General features: G+C 39.3%; 1 protein-coding gene across 1 annotated transcript in view; it reads left to right on the forward strand.

The window, feature by feature from the left end:
- The window catches only part of LDAH (lipid droplet associated hydrolase), a 117202-nt gene that overhangs the window by 62283 nt on the left and 31437 nt on the right, over nucleotides 1–23482 (forward strand). Inside the window, exon 5 of the mRNA XM_008931285.3 lies at nucleotides 14607–14847. Within this exon, the coding sequence (XP_008929533.3) occupies nucleotides 14607–14847 (241 nt within the window). The remainder of the gene's footprint in view (nucleotides 1–14606; nucleotides 14848–23482) is intronic.

Raw genomic sequence — 23482 nt, forward strand, 5'->3', positions numbered from 1 at the left:
AAGTATCCATCTACTTGTCATTCCGAGAGGTTAATCCCTAACTATCATGATCAGTGTTTTATGGCAACCATGGTCTTCATCTGGCTGTCCAAGAATAGATAAGAGAGTCCTGGTTTCTAGAGCTGGGAATATTGTCTTTGGTGAGATCTATATTGACTGTAGACTGTCACATTTAATAACTGAAAAATAAACCCTTAAATCAGAATTTATTCATGGGGCAGAAGTAAGATGTATTAAATTGATGAACATTTTGCAGCTGGTTTCAACAGGAGTAAGATCACCCCCCCACCGTGCAGGAGGTGGAATCACAGAGGACCAGAAGTATTCAGTAGGGTACTGGACACGGTGAAGTCTCATTAGGGGTCTACCTTTTTGATTACTCTGCTTGTGACCACTGTTGACAAAGCTGATTTCTTACTCTTAGCAGCTGAAGTTGGATACTACCAAGGTTTCCATGCTTCTCACTGTCTTGCTATGGAAAGATATGTCCTCAATTGGTTTCGTCCCATTTTAGTTCTTTTGTAATTAAACTCTGAAGGGCAACTTCTAGTATTCTCCTAATAATACAGCACAAAAGTTAATACTGTAGAAGCCTGATTGTGATTCATGTTTTAACAGGACTCTTCATGTGGCTGGTTCAATGAGTTTGGATGCAGGACTGCAACCTATAAGGCACAGAATCAAATTTATGCTAAGTCAGTGGAAAGTGGCCTTAAAGTAGACATAAATTTAGTCACACCTCACCTTGGTGCAAATGACACTCAGATCTATATACCTAAGGATGTAATCACTGTATTTGTCGTTACACTGGAGATTACAGTTTGAAATACAAATACATTAACAAAAATGCTGGTCCTTGAATTTTGTTTCCATCCAAGTGGAACTGCCAAGAAGCACTGGAGGCTTGGGGTCTTAAAGATGTACTTCAAATAAAATTGGATCATATATGTTAAATAAAGAAGGTGCCAGGACATGGAAAAACCATGTGATCACTGTAGAGTATTTTAAACAGATGAGAATATTGCCTGCTATTTATATCATCAGGTAGACGCTGAAAGAAAATAGTAAAAAAATAAGCTGAGGTTTTAATCTATTTGAAGAGTGTGGGGTTTATATATATTTGAACATAGTGGGTCAAATTCAGATGTTGAAGGAAGTGTCATTTATATGATAATACTGGATATATTGAATGGAAGTAACTATAAGTTAAATAACTTATAAGATTAAAATTCAGTTTGTTGTGATTCATTGTATTACAATTGACAACTTCAAAAGGGTTATACAAGAAAACTGGTGGTTGAGAAATACAAACCAGCTTACACAAAAAGGGAGTTTTCCCTTAGATTTCATTACCTGTTGCTTGGCTTACATATATTTATGTTCCATTTGCAAATAGTGACTTTTTCTGATATCACTGAGGACAGCATTGTCCATACAACTTTAATATTCCCTTAAAAAATAAATCTTAGTATGACCTTGCATTTTGCAACAGTTGGTACCACAGTAGAACACTGAAGTTGTGAAGATTGTGCACAACTTTACAAGATGAGTCTCAGTGTGCCCTGTATCTTTCATTACCCTGTATCTTGAATGAAGTAAATACTGTTGAAATGTTTGGAAACAATACATTTCTGAGGTGTTCAGGAAGATTTGTATGTATGTTGTTTCTTAGAGAAACCTTCCAGGAAGTATATATTTAGGTACACACTGTTTCCTGAAGAACTGATACAGCTGATGCTTTCTGTATAATTCCATATAGGAATAGCTAAAAACATGGGATACATGGTTATTTGAATTTATATTACTCTACAGCCAACCTGTTGGAGGCTCTGAAGTTCTCTCTTTTGTAATTCAGAGTGATGGAGACCTATCTAAGTTGATCAGCTCCCCTAAGGTCAGTGAATAGTGAAGTTTTTTGGAGGTGAGAAAGGGCTGTGTGGGTTGTCCCTGTGGTCGCAGAGAAAGGAGAGTGGTCTCTTCCTCACACTGAATTGAATGTCCCAGTCTAATAGAGTATGCTACAAGTAATTTTATCTGTAAAAACATAAAGTTAAGTATGAACGAAGAAGAATACACCAGATACCAAGAGGCAGAGACATCCCTGACATCAAAGATAAACGGAAAACAGCATTCAGACAGGAGACAGGCCTTGTCACAGAGCCAAGCTGAGCTTAGGATCTGATGCAGCACAATAGTAAGGCAACAGTGTTTTGTTAAAAGTATGTTATGAATTTCTAGCTGCTTTACAGATCTCTAGAGGAGACATTGATTAGAGGTTGGCTACCACTTCTCCCATGCCTCAGCTGTTGCTGACTGTGGTCTAGTTTGACCTTTGAGTGACAATCAGGCCAAGGAGCACGAGTGAGAATGTTGAGAAGACATCTGCATCAGCAGAGCACTTCAAGGAGGCAGCCTTGTCTGCTGTACACATATTGTAAGAATTGCACACCCAAGTCTGGGTGTGAAGGAATGGGACTAAAAAGTGTTTTCTTCATATACTCTCCACTTATTGTTTCTTATACATCTCATAAGTCATATTTGTACAGATAAGGTTTAAGAGGAGCCTGTTTTTCCCACTGCATGTGTGGAGTAATAAGTAAAGGGCTAGGGGTCTCCATCAGTGCTCTTGGGAAGATGAATGATACATGTCACATTTTAGTCCAGTGTAATATAGTTTATAGGACAGAAAAGCATAAATAGTGTCATAAAAGGTCATTTCCAGCCAGCTGTATTGAAGAAAAAGAAATTCAGGCTGAAATAAGTAGAGGGAAACAAGGAAAGCCTAGGAAGATAATAAGGAACCTAAATTATGGGAGGAGCTCAGGGTATCTTGTCTTGTTTTACCTCATTATGTGTATATGAGTGCCTTCTATAAACACTGATAGGAATAAATACAGAGAAAAATAAAATTGTTATGTGATTATCTATTGTGTTATATTACAATACAATATATATATAGGATCACATAGATATAAATAAATTCAGAAATTTGAAATGGATTTCTGGACATGAAAATATTAAATCTGAAGTAACGATCCAAATAAGTAACAGATAAGAAAACTATATTGTTTTTAGTGAATGTGAGTAGTTAATGGAGTATAAAAAAAGCTAAGAGAGTACATTTGTTGTGGTGGCTGTCGTTTTTGCACATATATTGTAAATGTTATTAATATATATATATGTGTATGAAATTCAATCATTAGTATAAAGAATGCATAATATTTCAGTACCTAAACTCCAGTTTATGGACTTTCCCATAGTTGTCCAACAAATATTTTTTGCCCTGACTTGAGGTATAGCTTCTGTGCCCTCATTTGCCTTCCTTGGAAGTGGTAAAGATTGACCACAGGTAGACAGTATTTACAGTGTTCCCCATAACACTGAAAACCTTGTTTACATGCTCACAGTAAAATTCATCAAAGATTTGAAATCACAAAAGTATTCTCCATTTTAATTTCATGAGTTCCATATCAGAAAAGGGGGCCCAAGACGTGGTAGTGCTGTGAGTCTGCTGTCTTATCATCCTGTGCTGGGGGGATTTGGATCTTTTTCCAAAGCATCATAACATTTATCATTGGGTGCTGGAGGATTTCTTACAGCTTGATGGAAAGGAAATGCAGAACAGTTTTGGACTGGGTTTAATGATCAGTCTTGTGCTTGAGTGTTGAAAAGCTCATCTTATTAACAGAATTCTTTGAATTAGAGAGAAATATTTTTTCCATAGAGTTCTCTACTTCAGGTTTTTTTCTGATTTATTTTTCAGAGGAGTGGTAAAACCGTCAACATAATGTTTGATTGGTTTTCTCCTCCCTAAAGGATATATTTCTTTCCTGGACATAGTCACTCTGCAAATATTCTGCCAGATTGCTGTATGGCTGAAACATGCTTAAAATTTTTAATTTTTGAATGTGGTTAATATTCACACAAAACAAAGGATAGAAGGAACCCACATTTTGAGTCAATGCATTTGCTTTTCATTCTTCCTGGGTCATTGGTTTAGTCAGTGTATGTAATATGCCATAGTCCCAGGACAACATAGTTGCATGAGAGAAGTTGAATATATAAATAAGATTATCAGGCCTTATGTTGATTATTTTTTTACATCTCCTGACACAATATTGCAGTTTGGGAAATCAAGGCTGTCTGTCACATCCATGTAAGGTGGCATTGCTCTCTCTTGCACCATCCGTGTTGGTAATGGTTCTACAGCTGGGACCTGATAGATTGGTGCAGCATAAAAATTTATGTCAATACAGACTTCTGATACCTGCTTTAGCATTTCAATTTTTTCATTTCTTTCTGTCACAATCTACTTATGTCACTCATTCCACCCAAAATATTATTTCACATCCTTTACATTTATAACCCTTAAAAATTTGCGTAGTTACAACTCTCCACGTCATTACCTTTTTGCTCCCACTTTACCAAGCTATTCATAGTTTTTCTCTATAAATATTTCCTTCAAAGATTTTATCATCCAATCCCCTTGTTAATTTTAGGCTGTATTTGTGGCTGGCTTTTGGCTGAAATCTTTCCCTTTAGCATGTAGAGCACAAAATGCAATCTCCATTGTCTCCCAGAGGCAGAGCTTCCTCTGGCATTTGTGTTGTGTTTCCTCACTGTGTGTAACAAACATGAAGTTGCAGAACTTCTCTCTCATTTGCTTTCTGCACCATATCGTGTTGCACACTTGCATATCACCATCTCCCACATGTCCTTGCAGCTGAATTACTTGCCAGGTTTTTTCCTACTCATTCATGCTTTAGATTATTTTTCCTGGGCATATTTAAAGATAGTAGTAGCTTCCGAGTTGGTTCAGTGAGATGAATATATAAAATGCCAAATTTAACTTAACAGAACCTCATTGTTATACCATCTCTTTCCAGTTTGGGGTGTGGGGTGAAGGTGGCTGTTGTTTTGGGTGCTTTGTTTGTAAGTAGGGTTTTTTCTGTACTTCTGCTTGGAAAAATTGCCTTAAGCATCATAAAGCAGATACCCAAGTTGGATCTCAGAAAGGTAGTTTGGTATGTACTGTAGCACTATGTCCAAGGAAACTGCAGTCTAGCTACAAAAGAGGTAGTGACAATCAGTGTGAAATACCTCTAGCTTCTCTTACACTGCCTGTCTGTAATTTGAAAATCAGATCTTCAAACATTGACCAAATATTGGAATTACTGCATATCTTCTGCTTTTACAGAACTAAATACTAAATTCTAGTCTTTTTACATTGCCATGTTAAGGGGTACCAGTATATTTACATAGTGGTTTTGGTGCTGGAGCTAATACACTGCTATGAATGGGCCTCTTTAGAGAACACTTGCTCAGATACTGCTTAATAGTAGCATTTGTTTCCCTCAAAGTATTTATTTGAAAGTGTGCTCTGCTACTTCTCCCATGGAGGAGGAGTCTCATCTTATTCTATATTATGAAGCTCCTAAGTAGAAGTCTTAGGTCCTCTGTAGTTAGTGGGAAGCAGAAGATTTTATTAGAAAGTGGTTTTAATTCATTTGCCATCTGAGGATCTGTCCATGACTGACTTCAGTTGGGAACCTTGGAGTGATTTAATTCCTAACTCGGGCACCTCAGCTAAGAACCAGTAGTGAACTTGGATAACAGTAAGCCAAAATGAACTCTGAAAAATACAAAGGTTTGTTCTCAGTTATTTTCCCACCATTTCATGGTGCAATTTCAGCAGATACCATTAACACCTCTGTATGTAAAGACATATGGAGTTAGTGACTGGCTGTTCTTTCCTTGCTGAGCATCTGATGAATGATCTCTTGATAACAGAGGGAGGATCTGTATGTAGTTACCCAGGATGACACACAGTGTATTTAGAATGTCATGTAGGCAAAATTGATTATTAAATCTCTCTGAACAGTTCAAGGTATTTCTGATTGAATGAGGTAGATGTGCTAAAGCTAGTGTTTAAATTATTTTTCTGTATAAAACAAACCAGGGCCCATCCTGTGGCTCTTGACAGCAAGTGGCAAAGTGCAGCTTAGATTCCAACAGTGAAACTTTCTCCTTTTCTCTTAGCTCCAAACATGATCACTTCATACACATTCTGTATTTGGGAGAGTCCTTGGTCTGTGCTATTTTCTAACCTGTGCCCAGATGTCATCTCAGGACATCTGGCTTTGGTCAAAATCATGGCAGAGAACATACTAAAAGGTTTTGGTCCTGGAGCTTAGGTCCTAGCCCAGTTCCACTTACCAGTACTGAGGCTACAATGTGAATTGGTAGACATAATTTTTATCACATTTTAGGTGATAAAAATTTTCTACTAGTTTCACCTCTTTCTTTTTACAGAAGGCATACAAGGGGGAAAAAAAACCATGCAGGATTATCAAAAATCAGTGCCTTTAATGTGATAAAGCTTAGATTATTGCTGCACTGACAAAGAGAACTGTTTGCCATACTGCTGTTCTGGCGTAGCTCAGCTCTGTGCATATATGCATACTTTACTCTATTTATGAATTTGCTCTTTTAGTGTAAGATGTCATTAATATTCATGTAGCCAGAGTGCTGGATGGAGATCCCTAGGTATTGCTGTGTTTATTCAGTGAAGAATTAGAAGCATGTACCTGGTCGTTATGTGCACGTGTGTGTGTGCATGTGTGCATATGTTGGACTTGGCACGTGCCCAAGGCAGAACCGAGGCCCAGCACCTCAAAGGGAATGGCACTGATGTTGTCAAGCAAAATTCAGTCCAAGGTTTATTTGGTAAATGGATCTATGGACTGCTTGCACAGTTTCTTGCTCAGTCTTTAAAAGTGCATTCAGTGTTTATATACTTGTGTTTCGTGTCTTTGGCGCTACTGTTTGGCTGCATTTGTGCCTATATAAAAGGAAAACAACGTCCCGGCTGTAAATCGTGATCATCTTTAAGCACATTGCTCTCTGGTTTTGTCCTGTTGCATTTCCACTACTGTGCTCTCACCTACATGAGAAAGCTGACTGGGTCATTCTATGTTTAAAGATGGCATTAAGTAGTTCTGCTCAACTGAACCGTAATTTCTTCAGATACTGTGAGAGAAATTCTGCCTGTGATTGTCTGTGCATCCTCCATGTGCCTTCACAGCCCTGCATGTGTTGATTCCCCTAGAGAACTTGATTCCTAGCTAGATCCTCAGTATGCCTGTGAAAATTCTACCAAAAGGTCCTGTGATCACTCCTTGATCCTAGATCCATTCTGTTCTCCAACTGAAAATTCAAATACCCCTTAGTGAATCTGAGCTGACAAACATCACCATGATGCTGTTAGTGGCACTCAAAAAGTTTGCTTTTCTTAGGGAGCAAGAATTCATTCAGCCCATCAGAGAAAATTTAAGTGTATTATTTAGAGTTTTAACAGCAGGTTCACAGAGTTGCATACACTAACTGTGCTTTTGTTTGGAAAACAAACTCAGCTCTGCAGGGAGCAAATTATGCTCTTCATATACAAAGACTTTTCATAGAAAATTAAAAAATCCTTCCTTCTGTCACATACTCTCGCAGATTATATATAATCAAATGAGAAGTCTGGAATGAAAGTAATAGAAAAAATTAAATTCATCTGATGCCAAAGGGAAAATTTGGGAACCAAGAAATAGGAAATGTAGAAAATTTAGGTTGAAAGTGTGAAATCAGATGTACATGCCCCTGCCCTGTTCTATAGCACCCTGTATGTTGAGAGCAGGCTATAGAAGATGATAACAGAATATTCCCTTTCACTAAAGCAGCTACTAAGGAACTAAACCACCATGACATTTGTTGTAATAAAAAAATACAACATTTTCTGCAAAATGTTGCTTATTTGCATATTTTACCGCTTTGTTTTACGGAAACAGTTTGGTTACCCAGAAAAGTAAGCTTTGGTTAGAGCAGAGTATTGTGAATTACCACAAAGTCGTTTTAAATATTCCTGCTTTTACAGTTTGTATTTTTTTGTGGAGTCATCTAACTTCAGTTTATTTGTCAATAAAAAGCTTAGTTCTTATAAAGCACTTTGAAATCATTGGTTATAAGGTTCTCTATTAACTGTGTTTGAGATACTTGTTACCTACTTAATATGTCCAAATATTTGTTTAGAATCACAGGAGATCCATAAAGTAGAATAGAAGAAAGTGCACACAGTATGGTCTGACTTCACACCAGGAGAAAAACAATTTTTTGTCACTTGTGTTCATTCTTTGGTTCTTTTGGTGTCATGAAATCCTGTGGGTTTGTTGATATCGAGCTGTGACAGACAGCTTGCTGGTTCAGCAAACCAAATGGCATCTTGAACAGCTGAAGAAGAAATTATTCAAGATTTTAAAATAGAACTCCGTATTATATATATTTTATTGTATTATATTATATTTATATACTACATAATATTCTACTATATTATATATAGTAGAATATTTATTATATTATATTGCATATAATTCATGACTGACCACAGTGAAGGGGCAAACCCAGCAAGTCCTGCTCTAGTGAGAGGACAGCCGAAGCCAACACTGTCTGGTTTGTCCTGTGTGTTTTCTTGGAAATCTGCTCGGCACAGCTGTGGCAATAAAGCAGGGAATACTTCCCTGATCCTCGTTGTTTTGCCTGCAGATTTCTGCATACTGAGTAGAAGAAATTGTGATTAATGTGGCATTCCGTGTCAAGGGTAGACTGTAGATTACCACTAAGTGCATCATTATGTTATCTTTGAAAAATTTACTAGGTTTCACCTGACAGATAATAGCTTTTCCTCTGCCAACACAGCAGAGGAATAACAAACTAATACATTTGATGAACTAATATATATCAAAAGAAGTGCTGCTTTCGACAGAGAAGCAGCTTTTGCTTTTCTCAGGGTTTTGAAGGAATTTTAAATAAAACTTCCCAGCCCTGTGATTTGAAGCCATGCACACAGTGGTGCTGTGGCTGTGGGGCTGTGGGTGAGCTGCAGAGCTGTGCTTGAGTGCTTTGTTGCTGAGCATCGGGCCGTGCGATGGGTCCATCCCCGCGCAAATCCAATGTGAGCCCCCAGCCACTGCTGCTTCTGCCATTAAAACAAAGTGAATCAGTGGGTTATTTCTGAGGAAGTTTCACTTTCTGGTATTTTGGTGTGTCAGAGTCTTGTTATTTTACAACTCTGGTAGAGATATCTGAGCATACCTGTGGGCTGTCATGGGCAGGGGTGGTCTCTCCGTTGAGAGCCAAAGGACTGAGAAAGAAAGCCTGGCTATTAATTAATGGATTCACCTACTTGGGATCTCTTCTGAAACAAATCTTTGGAATGGCTCCTGCTCCTTTCTGTCAGTCATTGTCTGCCTTCTCACATTCTCCCTGCTTTTCTCTCCCATTTTACTTCTCTTATCAAAATGTCTCTGTATTAAGAGCAGGTGGCACAGTGAGAGCCCTCTCGGGCCCTCGGCTATGTGAGGAAGGCACACACCTGGGGTGCCTGAGTCCCTAACCAGCATTTCTTGTGTACTCAAAACTGACTGATTTCAAAAGTACCAAGCTCCTCTTGTTGTCGTCAAAGGACTTAGCTGATCTGAAAATCAAGTCACTTTTTTGGTATACTGGTTGTGAATGTCATCTAGTTTTTAAGTATGGTTTTGCTTCCTCAGCACTGTCATTTACCAGGCCCTGTACAATTAATATTACCCACTCAAACTTTAAATTGTAGCTGATTAATATATTTCAACCCTTTCAGTAGAGGGTACTAATGAAAAATATTACTGTGCAGGGTTTTTTTAGCTTTATATGATTTGCATACTTTTAGTGTTCTTGTAAGGAAACCATTTAAACACTTCACAGAAATCCTTTGATGGTGTGGTTGAGACTATTAAATTGTGCAGTGATAAACATCAACTTACTGTAAATTTAGTTGTTGGGCTTTTTTTACTATGTTCTCATTTTAATCAAAACAAAAAAACTTCCAACTATTTCTGTAAATCCAAAACCGTGTTGACATAACTATTATCCAGTGAAGTCTGAAGGTACTTAGTTGTCATCTTGTCATCTTGTTTTAGATAGGTTAAAAGCTGAATGCAAAGCCCAGATGTACAGGAATGTATGTGTTCTTTACTTAGGTAGTTTTGAGGAAGCCTTTGTTCTATTTTTAATATTTATATGAAGGAGTAATCACATGGAAGTGAATCACATTCATTTAGGGATCCTTCCTAAACAAAGCACCTTGCCATGCTTTCAGGGAATGGATATTTAATAATCTTTGCTTTGAAAGCTCACTTTTCCCATAAGATAAATAGTTTCTATTCCCTCTGTGTTCTAAAATTTACTGTGCAGGTCATACATTCTTGAAGTTGATGGACTGATTGCTCTAAATACCGAAGTATATAAACAGTGACAGGAGGGAAATTCTTGAAGTCCATACACCTTCTTACTGTGGTGTGTGTTGAAGAAATAAAGGGCAGAACATTCTAGGCTGTTAGGGCAGTTTGTTCTCTGGACACATGCTCAGGCCATGCCATGTATATATATATATAGATATAGATATAGATATATAGATATATAGATATATAGATATATCCACATTTCTTGACTAGGGACTAGGAGCTGCCATGGCAGCTACAGGAATTATGTGCAGAGTTTGCAGGTTAGCTTTTGGTTCTTAACAAGATGTAGAACTTTGAGACACTGAATCGTATTATAGATGCTTGAACCATTCAGGTCTTGAGCCCTGTGAAACTTAGAGTTAAAAATTAATGATGAAATAGAAGCAGCTGTTTAGTGACTAACCCAAAGAGCATCTATGCTTGAACATTGAACTTTGATATATGCGTCATCCTGAGTGTTGAAATCTTGCAGTTTAATAGCATGATAAATAAAAAAATGGTAAATAAATTGAGTGACAGATTTACAAATACTGTTTATTGTCACAACAATCAACAGTGGCAATTCCAGTATAACTTCATAGTATGTGTACTATTTTTAGTGGGTAGACCAAAGCACAGCAGAGGTAGGTGATACAACCCACAGCTCTCAGCAACTCCTGGACAGAGGGTGTGTTTGCCTTCAGTAGATTCACCAGCCAACTTTCTGTGGTCCCAAGATCCACTTGAATCTCTGTGACCTGTGTTTCTGTTCACCCAGCTCTCTGCTTTTCCATGTGATTAACACAAAAAAATCACTGGACATTGAATTGAGGGTAGTTTAAACCAGGTGAATCTGGATTTCTCTCTCTAATTATATTTTCACTGGTCTTATAATAATTCTGAAAGTTTTGACTTGAATATAATTCTGTGCCATCTACCTGATTTCAGCTGGTGTTAATTCATATAGATAAGATCCAGCCATTTGAAAAATAAAAAAAACTAGTAACTGATGTTGACCATTTGCATATTAATAATTTCCTTCATTTTACCTGAATATTTCTGCTTCACTTATTTCAAGAAACAAATATGACTTTTTTTATGGTCATATGCATCATTATAATAAAATGGGTTAAATCTGTTGTATCTGCAGTTCTGTTGCAAAGAAGTTGAACTACATCTTTAAGCAATTCTACAGTGAAATGCACATTTCAAAATCCTGGCTTGAGAATGCAGCAGGAAAGTAAGAAATAGTTGATAAGTGTTTGAAAAATACAAATTTTACATTTCTCAAGAGAAAAATATTTAAAAAAAAATTAAATTATCCTCCATCTTACCACCATCTTTTAAATAAGTGTGCAATTACAAAATGCAGGAATGCATAGGACATTGGAACAACTTTCTTGGTTTGTCCTTTTCCTGCAAGGTTTAGCAGCTTCCCCAGTGGTTAGTGCAGCCCTCCAAGCAACTAATCCTATATCTATAAACTGCAGTGTCGAGGGATTAAAGTGTGCCTGGGAACGCAGGTCAAATCTGCTTTAGATCACAACAGTTTGAGTTCAGCTCCTAGCTGAAGTATCACAAAACTACCATATAATTTAGTACAAGTTTTGCATTCCTATACTTCAGCTGCTGGTTGCCTTTAATAAAAAGAGGCCCGGGATTGATTTCCCTGAGAAGGTATTTTTCTTTGTCTCAAACCAAAGTAGGATCAACTGGAAAGTAGAAGGATTTCTTAAAATAATTCTTTATTTAATATAAATAGCTCTTTCAAAGTCTGCTTTTAAAATAGTGTAAAAAGTACAGTATGGCAAGTTTTCAATGATGGATGCATGACATGGAGAATTCCCTGCCCTCTCTCTGCCTGGCTGAACACAGTGACTTAAGGGACAGGGCAATGGCAACAAGTTCCTGCCTGGCACAGCTGGTGTGTCTCCTCTGAGACTGCCCCAGCTCTCCAGGTGCTGTAGAATAACAGATGTGAGGCTCTGCAAGTACAGTAATCAGGGTAATGGTTCACCTGGCTTGGAGGTGTCGCTGAGGTTGTCACCCTGCACCCCTCATCAAAACTGCTTCTGTAAGAAAAAAGATGGTTCATTTTCATAGGAGACTCCTCCTGAAGGGAACAGAAGGACCCACTTCTTATAGAAACCTGCTGCCTCCCTGGGTCCCACGTTAAAGATGTGAAGAGAAAGCTTTCCACCCTGGTATGGCTCTTGGATTATTATCCACTATTGATTTTTCACCTAGGCAGCAATGAAGTTGCAACAAGCAGTCTGAGGGAAACCAAGAGAGACTTCAGGGCCATGGGACAACTGGTTAGGGAATCAGGAGCACAAGTAGTGTTCTCCTCTGTCTTCCAGCTGCAGGGAATCATGAGGGAAGAAACAGGAAGAGCCAGCAGATCAATACCTTACTCTGACCAGTTGTTCTCCAGGTATCCAGGCCCCTGAACTGGAAGACAGGGATGGTAAGCAGACTGAAGCTGCAGTAATCTGAGAGGAAATGGTTGGTGATCTGCTACACAACTTAGACACACAGATGTGTATAGACAGCAGGACGAGGGCAGTGATTGTCCCCTGTACTTGGCACTGAGGAGGCCACACCTGGAATCCTGTGTTCAGTTTTGGGCCTCTTACTACAAGAAAGACATTGAGGTACTGGAGGGTGTCCAAGGAAGGGCAACGGAGCTGGTGAAGGGTCTGGAGTGCAAGTCTGATAAGAAGCAGCTGAGGGAGCTGAGTGGAGAAAAGGAGGCTCAGGGGGACCTTATTGCTCTCTACAAATACCTAAAAGGAGATTGTAACCAGGTGGGAGTCAGTCTCTTTTCCCAAGGAACAAGTTATAGGACAAGAGGAAATGGCTTGAAGTTGTGCCAGGGAAGGTTTAGATTGGATATTGGGAAAAATTCCTTCATGGAAAGGGTTATCAAGCACTGGAACAGGCTGCCCCAGGAAGTGGTTGATTCACAATCCCTGGAGGTATTTAAATGATGTGTAGATGAGGCACTTGACTTAGTGGTGGATGTGGCAGTGCCAGGTTAACAGTTGGACTTGATCTTAAGGACCTTCTCCAACCTAAAGGATGCTGTGATTTTATCATATTTCCTGAATGTTTGCTGTTTGCTATGTTACAATGCCCAGATCTTGTAAGCATCTCTTACTGACATGCCCTGCCTTCCATTGGAGAGCGGCTGAGACCAGGGGTGCTGCACACAGGTGTAGTGGCATACATTAGCTGTCTCATCTGAAAGTAAAGACAATTATTTTTAAATATTTTTTATAAAAATATTAATCTAATTTGCACAATATATAGAATGACATGTGCAGTAGAGCAGGCATATGTAACTACATCAGTTTTATTTATCTTGAGTCACCAAGAAAGCCCAGATGTTTATACCTAATTATCTGCAAATGCAATATCCAGAATATCTCTTACTTTACTTTGTTGATACTTCTATTAGGTACTCTGTGTGTCTTTGATGGTTATTCCTCTGTGAATTATTACAATATATTTTTACTTCCAGAAAAATGTTGCAGTTATCCTTTTAGAATATTTGCTTGATCTTAACATTGCAATATAGCTGAGAGTAGGTATATTAATTCATTTCTTATTAGTGTGGACGGGTTTTTAATTGATTTCTTTGTATTTTAAGGCTACAGTGTATTCTATTATCACCATATAAACTGATTACCAGCTATAGAATATGTCTATTTCATTATAACATACAAAAAGCAGCATTATGTGTCAGTGTACACATCACAGTGAAAGGGCTGTGCGCTTTTATGCTTGTACTGACCAAGTTTACCTATGTTGAACTGCAAATTGAAAACCCTGTGTGTTGTCAAACTGTAACACAGCCATCACAGTGGCTGACACATTTTAATTCGGTTGGTTTACTTGGAGAAAATAGTTTACCAGAAATAAAAAGCACTGTACTTTTCCTGACATGTAAAGCCCGCCGGGACTGAGCGGAGGGCTCCTGCCTGCTGCCCTCTGCTGGGGTTACTCCTGCTGGAACCAGCGTTGCTGGTGCTTCCAGGTACATCATGATCCCCAAAGGACTCACCTCTGAAGTTCTTCGCCGTCTTATCATAAAACTGAGCATTTCATAACCATATACTTGTTTGCTTCATCTTTTAAAAAATTTAACATGGACACTCCACAAATCCTGGCTGCGTGTCTGAGGTGCAACATGCCTGGAAACCCCATTTCATTTCAAGTGGGGGACTCATTTCCAAATTCAGCCTGCCGGGCTGGGCTGTGGTGCTGCAGGACTCCTCTGACAGTGGTTTTCTCGTGTCCTGGCAGGTTCTTCGCTCCGTGCTGCTGTTCCCGACGATCGAGCGCATGGCTCAGTCCCCGCAGGGGAAGCTCATGACCCCGCTGCTGTGCAAGCTCCGCTATGCCCTGTACATGCCTGTCTACCTGCTGTCCTTCCTGCCTGAGGGCGTCAAGGCCTCCCTGGTGCGGTTCGCACTGCGAGGAATGAAGACCTGCGATGAATCTTCCATAACAACCTCCATAAATCTCTTCAGCGTCGACTGCATCGGTGAGCACCTTTTCTGTGTTAAAACTATCTTTTGTGCTTTTCCTTGTTTAGCAAATGTTGATTTAGTTTTGTGGACCAAAAGCTTAATATTAAAGCACAAAGTTTTTTAAGAATAACAGGTCTGATCTTTTCTGAAATTAAGACCGTGGGTACAGGAAAATCTCAAATGAGTCAATTAAAAAAAAATCATAGGGGGAAATTAACAAAATATTTTCCCAAAGGATATATATTTCTTAAGAAAACTGACCTGTGCTACTAACGTGATTTCTCATGTGATTGAAACACTCTTTTTACAATCTAGTTAATGTGACTTATGTCTGCCTACTTTTTGCATTTCATTCGTACTAGATGGTGAATATAAATCAGTAATCAGTTTCACAAAGGGTTCTTTGCATCTGTTTTTTTAAAGCTATGATTTAGCCAGCTGTATAGACTCTGTCAGCTGAATTGGAATATTGGTAAATTCAGAAAAGAGTCTTCAGCCTACAACGACATAGAAGTTACTTTATGTAAAGAATTTCAGCACTTTTTTGGGCATAAAGAGAAAGATTAATGTTCCTCTAGTGCATATTGTATGCGTATTTTGCACATTCTAGAAAGAGAAACAAATTTAAGAAGGGGAGTAATTTCAGTTAAATTATGTTAAGTTTAGAATGAAAACCAGAACGTGAATTGTGCTATACTCCAGGTATTTTGGTAAGTTAGCAGTTCAAAACACTTTGGAATAGAATTGACATGCTAACACAGTAATAATAGCAAGAAGGAAGTTTTGATTGCATTAATAGTAATAAAAACACATTCCTACATTTCCAGTTGGGCTCTGTCTTCTATCAGTTAAACTTTACTTACTAATTGTCTGAACAGATGTGCCAGAGTAACTGGGTTTGCAGCGAGGTCCTGTACCTTTTGTGGATCTCTGGATGTGTTGGTCTGTGTGGGAGGCTCTCTGTAGGATGGTACAGAGCCTGGAAGAAAGATGGGAAGGGAGGGTTCTTAGTGCCAACCCAGACAGCCCCATTTATGTTGTACAAACTGAACATAATGACAGTCACTCCACTGCAGTACCCTGTGCCTGACACAATCAATCTCCTGATTGATAATGTGGATTTCTGATAGAAGTCCTATAGTTTGTTGCTTGAGTTCCTATTAATTTATGTCAGTTTCCTGGTGGCAAAGGAGAAAGCAAGCACACAGTCATACCTACACTAGATGTTCAAGCATCTTCCTTTGGTAATTGTGTCTCAGAGAAAAGGTATGTGGCAGACTGTGGGGTCACATTTCCACAAGCCAGGAATCCTTCTCTGGTCCTCACAGATAAACTTTTACCTCTAAAAAGCAGGTTATACACAGCCAGGGTTGTATTGGAAATGGTCCTTGGCCTGCATTAGCCTCCAAAAAGGCATGGCCAGCCATTGTTTGTATGTGTTGTTTGGCCCAGACCACAGCCAGTGGCAGGAATAATTGAACAGAACAGATTTTGGATGCTGCTGTTGGAGCCTGACTCCCTGAGCCCTTCAGTCCCCAGGGGAATGAACCCAGTTGATGTGTGCCTGTCAGCCTGTTGTAATTTCCTGTGTGCACAAGTGTCTGACCTGTGTCTGAGCTGTAAGGTAAATTGAGGCAAGAAACCAGGCTGAAGGTCCTTCACTCCTAGGATGTGATCTCTCCCTACGGTCAGTTTGTTGGCTGCATTAATTATACCAGAATGAAAACCCCTGGGAGCCAATGTCTTGTAAAACTTGCATAAATAGGCCTTATTGATGCAAGTAGCTCCTTTGGGCTTGTGATATCATCTCTCTCAAGCAGAATTCCGCTTTGGTTTCATCTTTGGAAACTGATGATGTTTTACAGCCCAGTGACTCAGGACCACATGTGTGGATTAATAATCTTTGGGCTTTCCGGATATTGCCTGTTAACCTTCTCTTTCATTGTTTGAGGACAATAGAAAATGTTACCATTCAGCAAAAATTTGCTAAAACCTAGCACAACAACTGAGTCTGTCTTATGGGACTGCTCATCTGTGAGTTGCTGAAGCCTCTGAATTTATGGTGGATGCTTTTTTAAACATTTCCTTGTCCCTTAATAAATAATTCTGAATCCTTAATGGTTCAGAAATGAAGTTGTTTCTCCTCTGCAGGAAGGTTGCATGTCAACTCATTAAAAATACCCATATTGCCTTTGGCCTGTACCTCTGTTGCATTACTGTAATTGTAATAAAAGCTGTGATTAAGAGCAGAAAAGATGGTAAAAGTTTCCTTAAAACTAGTACGTCCGTTAAAACAAACCAACCTGCCAGGGATTTGTTACTACATCCAAAGCTTAGTCACAACAATGTTTTCTCTGCTCTGAAAGGAAATGAGATTTGAAAACTTAATTAGAGTGAAACTCTGAGACCAAGTGCTTCTCTCGTTGACACCGAGAGTGAAAAACTCCATTCAGTGGCAGCAGGATCAGACCCTTGGTTGAAAGAGTCTGTGAAGGAAGAATTGTTTTACCTATTTGTCCCACTGTTCCAAATTATGTTTGCTCCTGCTTCTTATCCAGGAATCTCTTTCTGTTGTCCTAACTTCATAGTTGATGGCACACAGAAGCCCCAGTCACACAGCAGGAGGAATTGCGATGACACTGCAGACAGGGAACATAATATAATGTCTTGTCCCAAAGGGGAAACAGTACAGAAAGAGGAGAGACAGCAGCAACTGTAAAGAAAACGGATTGTAAGGAAGGATGGGTGTATAAATAATAAAGGACCTATAAGAAATAAGCAAAAGGGGCTGAAGGGGCTTTGCTTACCTGGATAGTAAAGATACCTTAGGGCAGAAAAAGCATTATGATGAATAAACAAGCATTTGGGTACTTGTATTCCTGAACCTAGGAGATGAATAGACAGAAAAATTGAACATTAGTGACCCTGAGTTATCTGAAACATTGTCACTCTGTTTATTCAGGCTAGCAAAACAAGGCTACCCATATCTAGCACAGTGGTGATGGTTCTACAAATCATGTACACTCCTGCTGTGCTGGAATACTTTGGCACTCCGGTGCCCTGAAATTTGTAAACATTTCTTCGGTGACAGATGCCAGTAGCAGACTTACAGTGACAGTAAACCATTCTATCTACACGGGACAGGATTTATTGTCCAGCCGTTTGACTGGCAAACTTCCTCCGTTTGTTTCTGTAGAATTTCCACAGAAGCACAGACGTTACATAATGGGTAAACACCGCGCGGCTTTTTCGAGAAGCGGGCTCATGGGTCAGGGGTTAACGTCTGGATGACAGGGAAGATACAGATAAGCACAATAGCAAGAAAAAGCTCCAACTGGCCCAAACGAGGTGGGTCCTTTGTGATCTTGAACCTGTGACTTCCCTGGAGGAATCTGCCTGTTTGTTTAACCTGGTCGGGGAACAGGGCAGCACCACAGGCTGGGGCAGGGGGAGGTCTGGTTTCTGCTGTTGGGGCAGGTTGGGGAGGAGGGGACTCAGAAACCTGAAATGAGGCTTTCAGATGAGTTTAGGCTGTCACATGAGTGAGGACTGGAAACTAGATTCCTAGTTTAATTGAAGCACCAAAGAGATGTTGTAAGGCAAAGAACTAAGATTAAACTCCGGAGTTTGGATTCAAATTTTATCTCAAGTGTGAAGACATTCAGATTTCATGTGGAGTGTTTACATTTCCCTCATTTTACAGAGGAAAATGCGTAAGGCAGTTTCAGGCACTCCACTTCTACGCCCACGGGACTGTATAGGAAGTGAAAATCCCAGCTGAGGTATTGAGGCTTGTCTCCCAGCAGTGGCTGCTTCTCTCTGTTGGATGTACAGGATGGCAAAATTACATCCCTGAAGTGCCATAGAGTAAAAGTTTTCTTATAGGATAAATTTTGCAGATCTATCAAATAGCATCTGGGAGATAAATTTACATCAAAAACCAGTGAAACATAAGCTTCCAGATGCCATGAAAATGGAATAGGAAGTTTTTATAATGATTAAGTTATTTTAAAATTGTATCTCTAGGGAGCCAACTGGAAAATTGCATTCTGGATTTGAATTCTCCCAACCTTGGGAGTTATCATGGCTTGAGGTTTCTATTCCAGTTCTTTCTTATTTAGCAGAGAGATTTTAAATTCAACATTATGAGTGGTCTTCTTCTGACCACTATGGACATTATGCTGTCCAAATAGTTGGCATCTAAAGCAGAACAGGGGAATCACACCTTGTAATTGACTGCTGCACTTTACTAACCACAAAAGGGACTCTCTCTTCACTAGAAATCTAAAAGTAGAGGAGATAAATCCTACTCAGTGTCTACCGACTGTTCATTTTGCTTCAGATATCAGAAAACAGTGTGATCTGAATTGTCCACACAGCCTTTACCGCTGCTGCCAGGGCAGTCAGATATCTCATGCTTTGGCTGCTTTACAATTTACAGCTGCTGGTTTCTAGTGAGAGTCCTGTTGTTTGTTTCCTGCCTTCTTTGAAAACTGATTTTACATTTCCACCTCCATTTCTTAACAAGCAAGTTGGGAATTTTTTGGAGAGTTCTTTTTTTAGGCCTAAAATGCTATGGAAATGCCCATCTAACCAAAATACTTGGGTAAAGACAGTGCATGATGTTGTGCTTGTGGAACTCAATAGCACCTCCACCTATCCTGCTTATATTTTTCAGAGTTAAAAACTGGTGTTTAAAGTATTAGGTAAGCTCTTGAGAAATGAATTCACTTGAAATGGTGAAATAAGTTTTTGCCCCCAAAACAGTATTTTTAAAAACTGTATAATTACATAGCTAAAATTTAGTTTACTTTCCTTTCTTTGCTTTGAAATGAAAGGGATGTTCTTTTCTTGCATTGAAACTAAAACTGAACTCATAAAAGTGACAAAATTTGTGATAAGCATGACTAAATTCAGCACAGAAGGCATAGTTCTTTTGATTTTTATTATGTTTTATAAAACGAAATCAAAAGAGCTTTGTCTTCCATGCTGAATGGAATGAAACTTGTCCACTGAGGCCTGCATGGCCATGGGGGAGATGTGCATTATATTCTCATCCAGGTTTTATTATTTCAAATTCTGTACCAGTATGTTGAAAAAGAAACCCAATGTTCAAGACAGGCCATGAGCTATTGGCCAGCATCAGATAGCTGGTCAGCAGCAGAACTGTATCTAGACCTACATCCCAGGACAGCAATTGATGTACTGAACCTTCCTAGCCCTTAGTTTAACTTTATAAATATATATTGCAACCGGACTTGTCTATCTCACATTGGCCTCTTTAGCCACCAGCGCACTTGTAGCGAATGCGGGTAGAGTCCTTCCCAAATCTTCGCTCACAAAGCCTAACCATGATGATGATAAATATATATATGTATGTTACTCATGAGCAGCTTTCCCAAACCACACTGGCTAGACAGGCTGGTGTGCATGCAGTGCATTTGGAGATAGAGACAGAAACTGATACTACCAGATTTCAGGTAGCACCTTGCAATCTCACACCTACATTTTTCATAGTGCGCAGCAGAATAAGAGCTTTCCCTACCCCCTCACCACTGGGCAACTGTGCAGATCTTTGAACCCAAACCAGGACATTTTGAAGTTGGTTTTCCAGGCTGACTGAAATCAAAGCCCTGGTAGTAAAAAGTGATTTCTTTGTTTCTTCTGATGAATGTAAGTTTTAGATAACTTCTGGCTATAATGCAGAAATAATTTCAAGGATATTTTCCTACTTTTATATTTAAATATGTATAGAATTTCAGACATGATGGATAGCTAGACAAAATTTCGTGGCATACAGAAATTACCGACATGGTACGTAAATTACATCCACATAAACTAAATAATGGTACATCTGTGCACCGTAGGGCAGTATATCACTGGTGAGCTAAAAGGATGGAGCTCAGCACGTCGCCTCTCTTCTTCCTATGTGCATTCTTTGATGCCTAGTGAGATAGAAGGAGGACAAAAATGAGCCAGTAGATAATGTCCCTCCCTCTCATTATCATCTAACTGATTAGGATTCAAGAGAAGTCTGTCCTGAAATCAGGTAACTCTACAGCTGTCTCCAGCAAGTTGTTTTTTGCCTCTCTCTGAATTTGCTGCTGCCAGGAGACTGCTTTAGGTAGCCCAGCAGCCTGGCCTGGCGTGCTAAATCCTCTGCTCCTGCAGAGTTTCTCGGCAGGCTCCTGTGTGCTGTCACAGTTGAGTCCTATCCACTTCTGACATTTTAAGTGATGATCGTAATATGTATTTCTGCAAAGTGTTTAAGAGCGTGTTTCCTTACCTGTGGAAACACAGTAATATTTTATCACCTGCTTCGCAGGAAAAGGGGCCAAAGAATAACAGTCTTTAATATTTTCATGTTTCCTCTGCTACTGTTTATTTTCCTGTGTGATGCCTGACTAAAATGTTTGTTTTATGTAGTCGGACAACTCACCTTACCAAGACAGCACTTAAGCTGACGGAAAAACCTCACATCTGCTTTATTCTCTCTGTGAGTGAACTAAGCTTTTCCTTATTTTAGAGTAGGATGCTCATATTAAATTACTGGAGGAAGGCAATGACTTTTATGTATTTATAGTCCTATTTATTTTTAAAGTCAATCTGCTTCATAATTTACCCCATTTCCAAAAGAAAGAAAGAAAGAAAGATGTTTAATGAGGACTTTTATTACTTGAAAAAGCTTTTACTTTCCTGTGAAAGCCTTATGAAAATAATAGTAATAATGTGGAAATTTCTCATTGGGTTTATTTCTGTTAATTATTCCTCTTTTTCTTCTTGGGGGAAAACCCAACATAAAAAGCTCCCATCATAAATATTACTCATAAGGCGTGAATGTTTTGATAGCAGAACTGCTGATCATTTCCATGAAATGTGAGGCACAGTTGGGATTTGGTTGGGGAAGGGGAGATTGTTTATTCACCCCTGGTGAGGTTTCATCCCCAGGGACATGATTTACTCCCACAAATTCACAACAAGTCTAATGATGTGTTGCAAATGGCATAAAAATGGAAGAGGTAACATCAACAAAGAGAAAGGATGTTAAAAATAAGTATATGCCAGTTAAGTGCTACCAGCTATAGTTGCTTTGTGTTAGCCTGTGCCAAGCAGTCATCTGCAAATTGGCACTTTATTTTCCCTGAGCCCAAGACAAAGCCCCCTGAATTCAGGGGAAGGACTCCCTCCTGCAGTAGGCTCATGCCTTTTGTCTCAGAGGTATCTATCTAAATTCCCCCAGGAAATATCTGGAGTAGAGCTCCTGGCTCTGTCATGACTTGTGTTTACTGCTTGGGAATTTAGCTTGATTCATCGAAGTCCTTCATCGAAGTCCTTCATCGTGCAATACCAGCAAAGCACTTAAACATATGCCAAAACCATACCCATGGGTAAACTCTAGACATTTGTGTCTTGGAATAAGGTTTTTTTTTTGGAAAATGACATTTACAAACCTGCTAACTAATGCAGCACCTGCCATTCCATGTGCCTGAAGGGGACACTGGTTTGCATGTAATTGTTGCAGTAGCTGCTGCTTCTTGTCATGAGAACGTCCACCAGCACTCACTAATTCTTTAATGTGACAATATTGACAAGGAGAAAATGCCTACAGCAAACCCAGTGGCTCAGGAGATGGCTTGCTGATTAGTGTAGTGGTTAGGTGTATTTAAAATGAGCTTTACAAACAGTGGTTTATGTTTAATGAAGTATAAAGTTCACCTTTCATACTGATCAAAGCCATTCCAGTTGAGAGGAAGTTCACCTTGTTCAAAAGATGGGTGAAGTTGCTGAACTTCCTGAGGCTTCCTCAAGACAGAGTCAGTGTCAGGTCCCACTCCAGAAGAGCACTTAAACTGACCTACGTGTAGCTCCTCACCTGCATAAACCCTTGTCTAGTAGAGCAAAGTGATCCCAGTGGAGCTTAGGCAGGAACCACAGTGTGGAGGTGCTGAATTGCTACAATGCCCACCATGACCATCCCCTGTGGACTGAGCGCCACCTACACCAGGCCCTTCTGTGCCCTCTTGCAGTGTGAAAGCAGACATTTTCCATGACCAGAAGTCCCTGCCCTGGTAGAAATCCTATCAGCACAGCCGTCTGCCACAGTTTTTGGAGCTTAAACTGGAGATGAATTTTTCTACCTAAGGGATAGTTCTGTCATTTGAAGATGATGGGAGTTGTTCCAAAGTAACTTAGATCAGGATTAAGTCCACAGACATTTCAGTTTCCATCACACACCCCACTTCACCTGCACATGCTTCATCACACAAAGTAAATGAGTGTTTTTCACACTCCTCAACAAAGCATCTATTGTTTGTAAAGCACCTGGATGTAATTGTTGGATAACTTTTTATTTTTGCCTTTAGCCTCCGCTGTGTTTTCTCAAGCACAGCTGACTGATTTTCTTCTATAGTTCTAATCTTCCAGCAACTGTAGTACCAAGCAGATTGGAGAACCCCATCCGTAACAATTGCAGCTATTTCTGCCTATTGCTGTTGATCCTGGTTATACGTTAACTGGTATGTTTTCATTCTAAATTCAAGTATAAACTTAAGCAGACCCCAAAGTCAATGTTTGCATCTCGTAAACCTCTAAACATCAACATTTTATCTAATGTGTGTGTGCATGTGTGGAAGCACATGTTCCTGCATT

This window comes from Manacus vitellinus, unplaced genomic scaffold (genome assembly GCF_001715985.3).
Source record: "Manacus vitellinus isolate BGI_N305 unplaced genomic scaffold, ASM171598v3 scaffold_11_pilon, whole genome shotgun sequence".
Taxonomy (NCBI): Eukaryota; Metazoa; Chordata; class Aves; order Passeriformes; family Pipridae; genus Manacus; species Manacus vitellinus.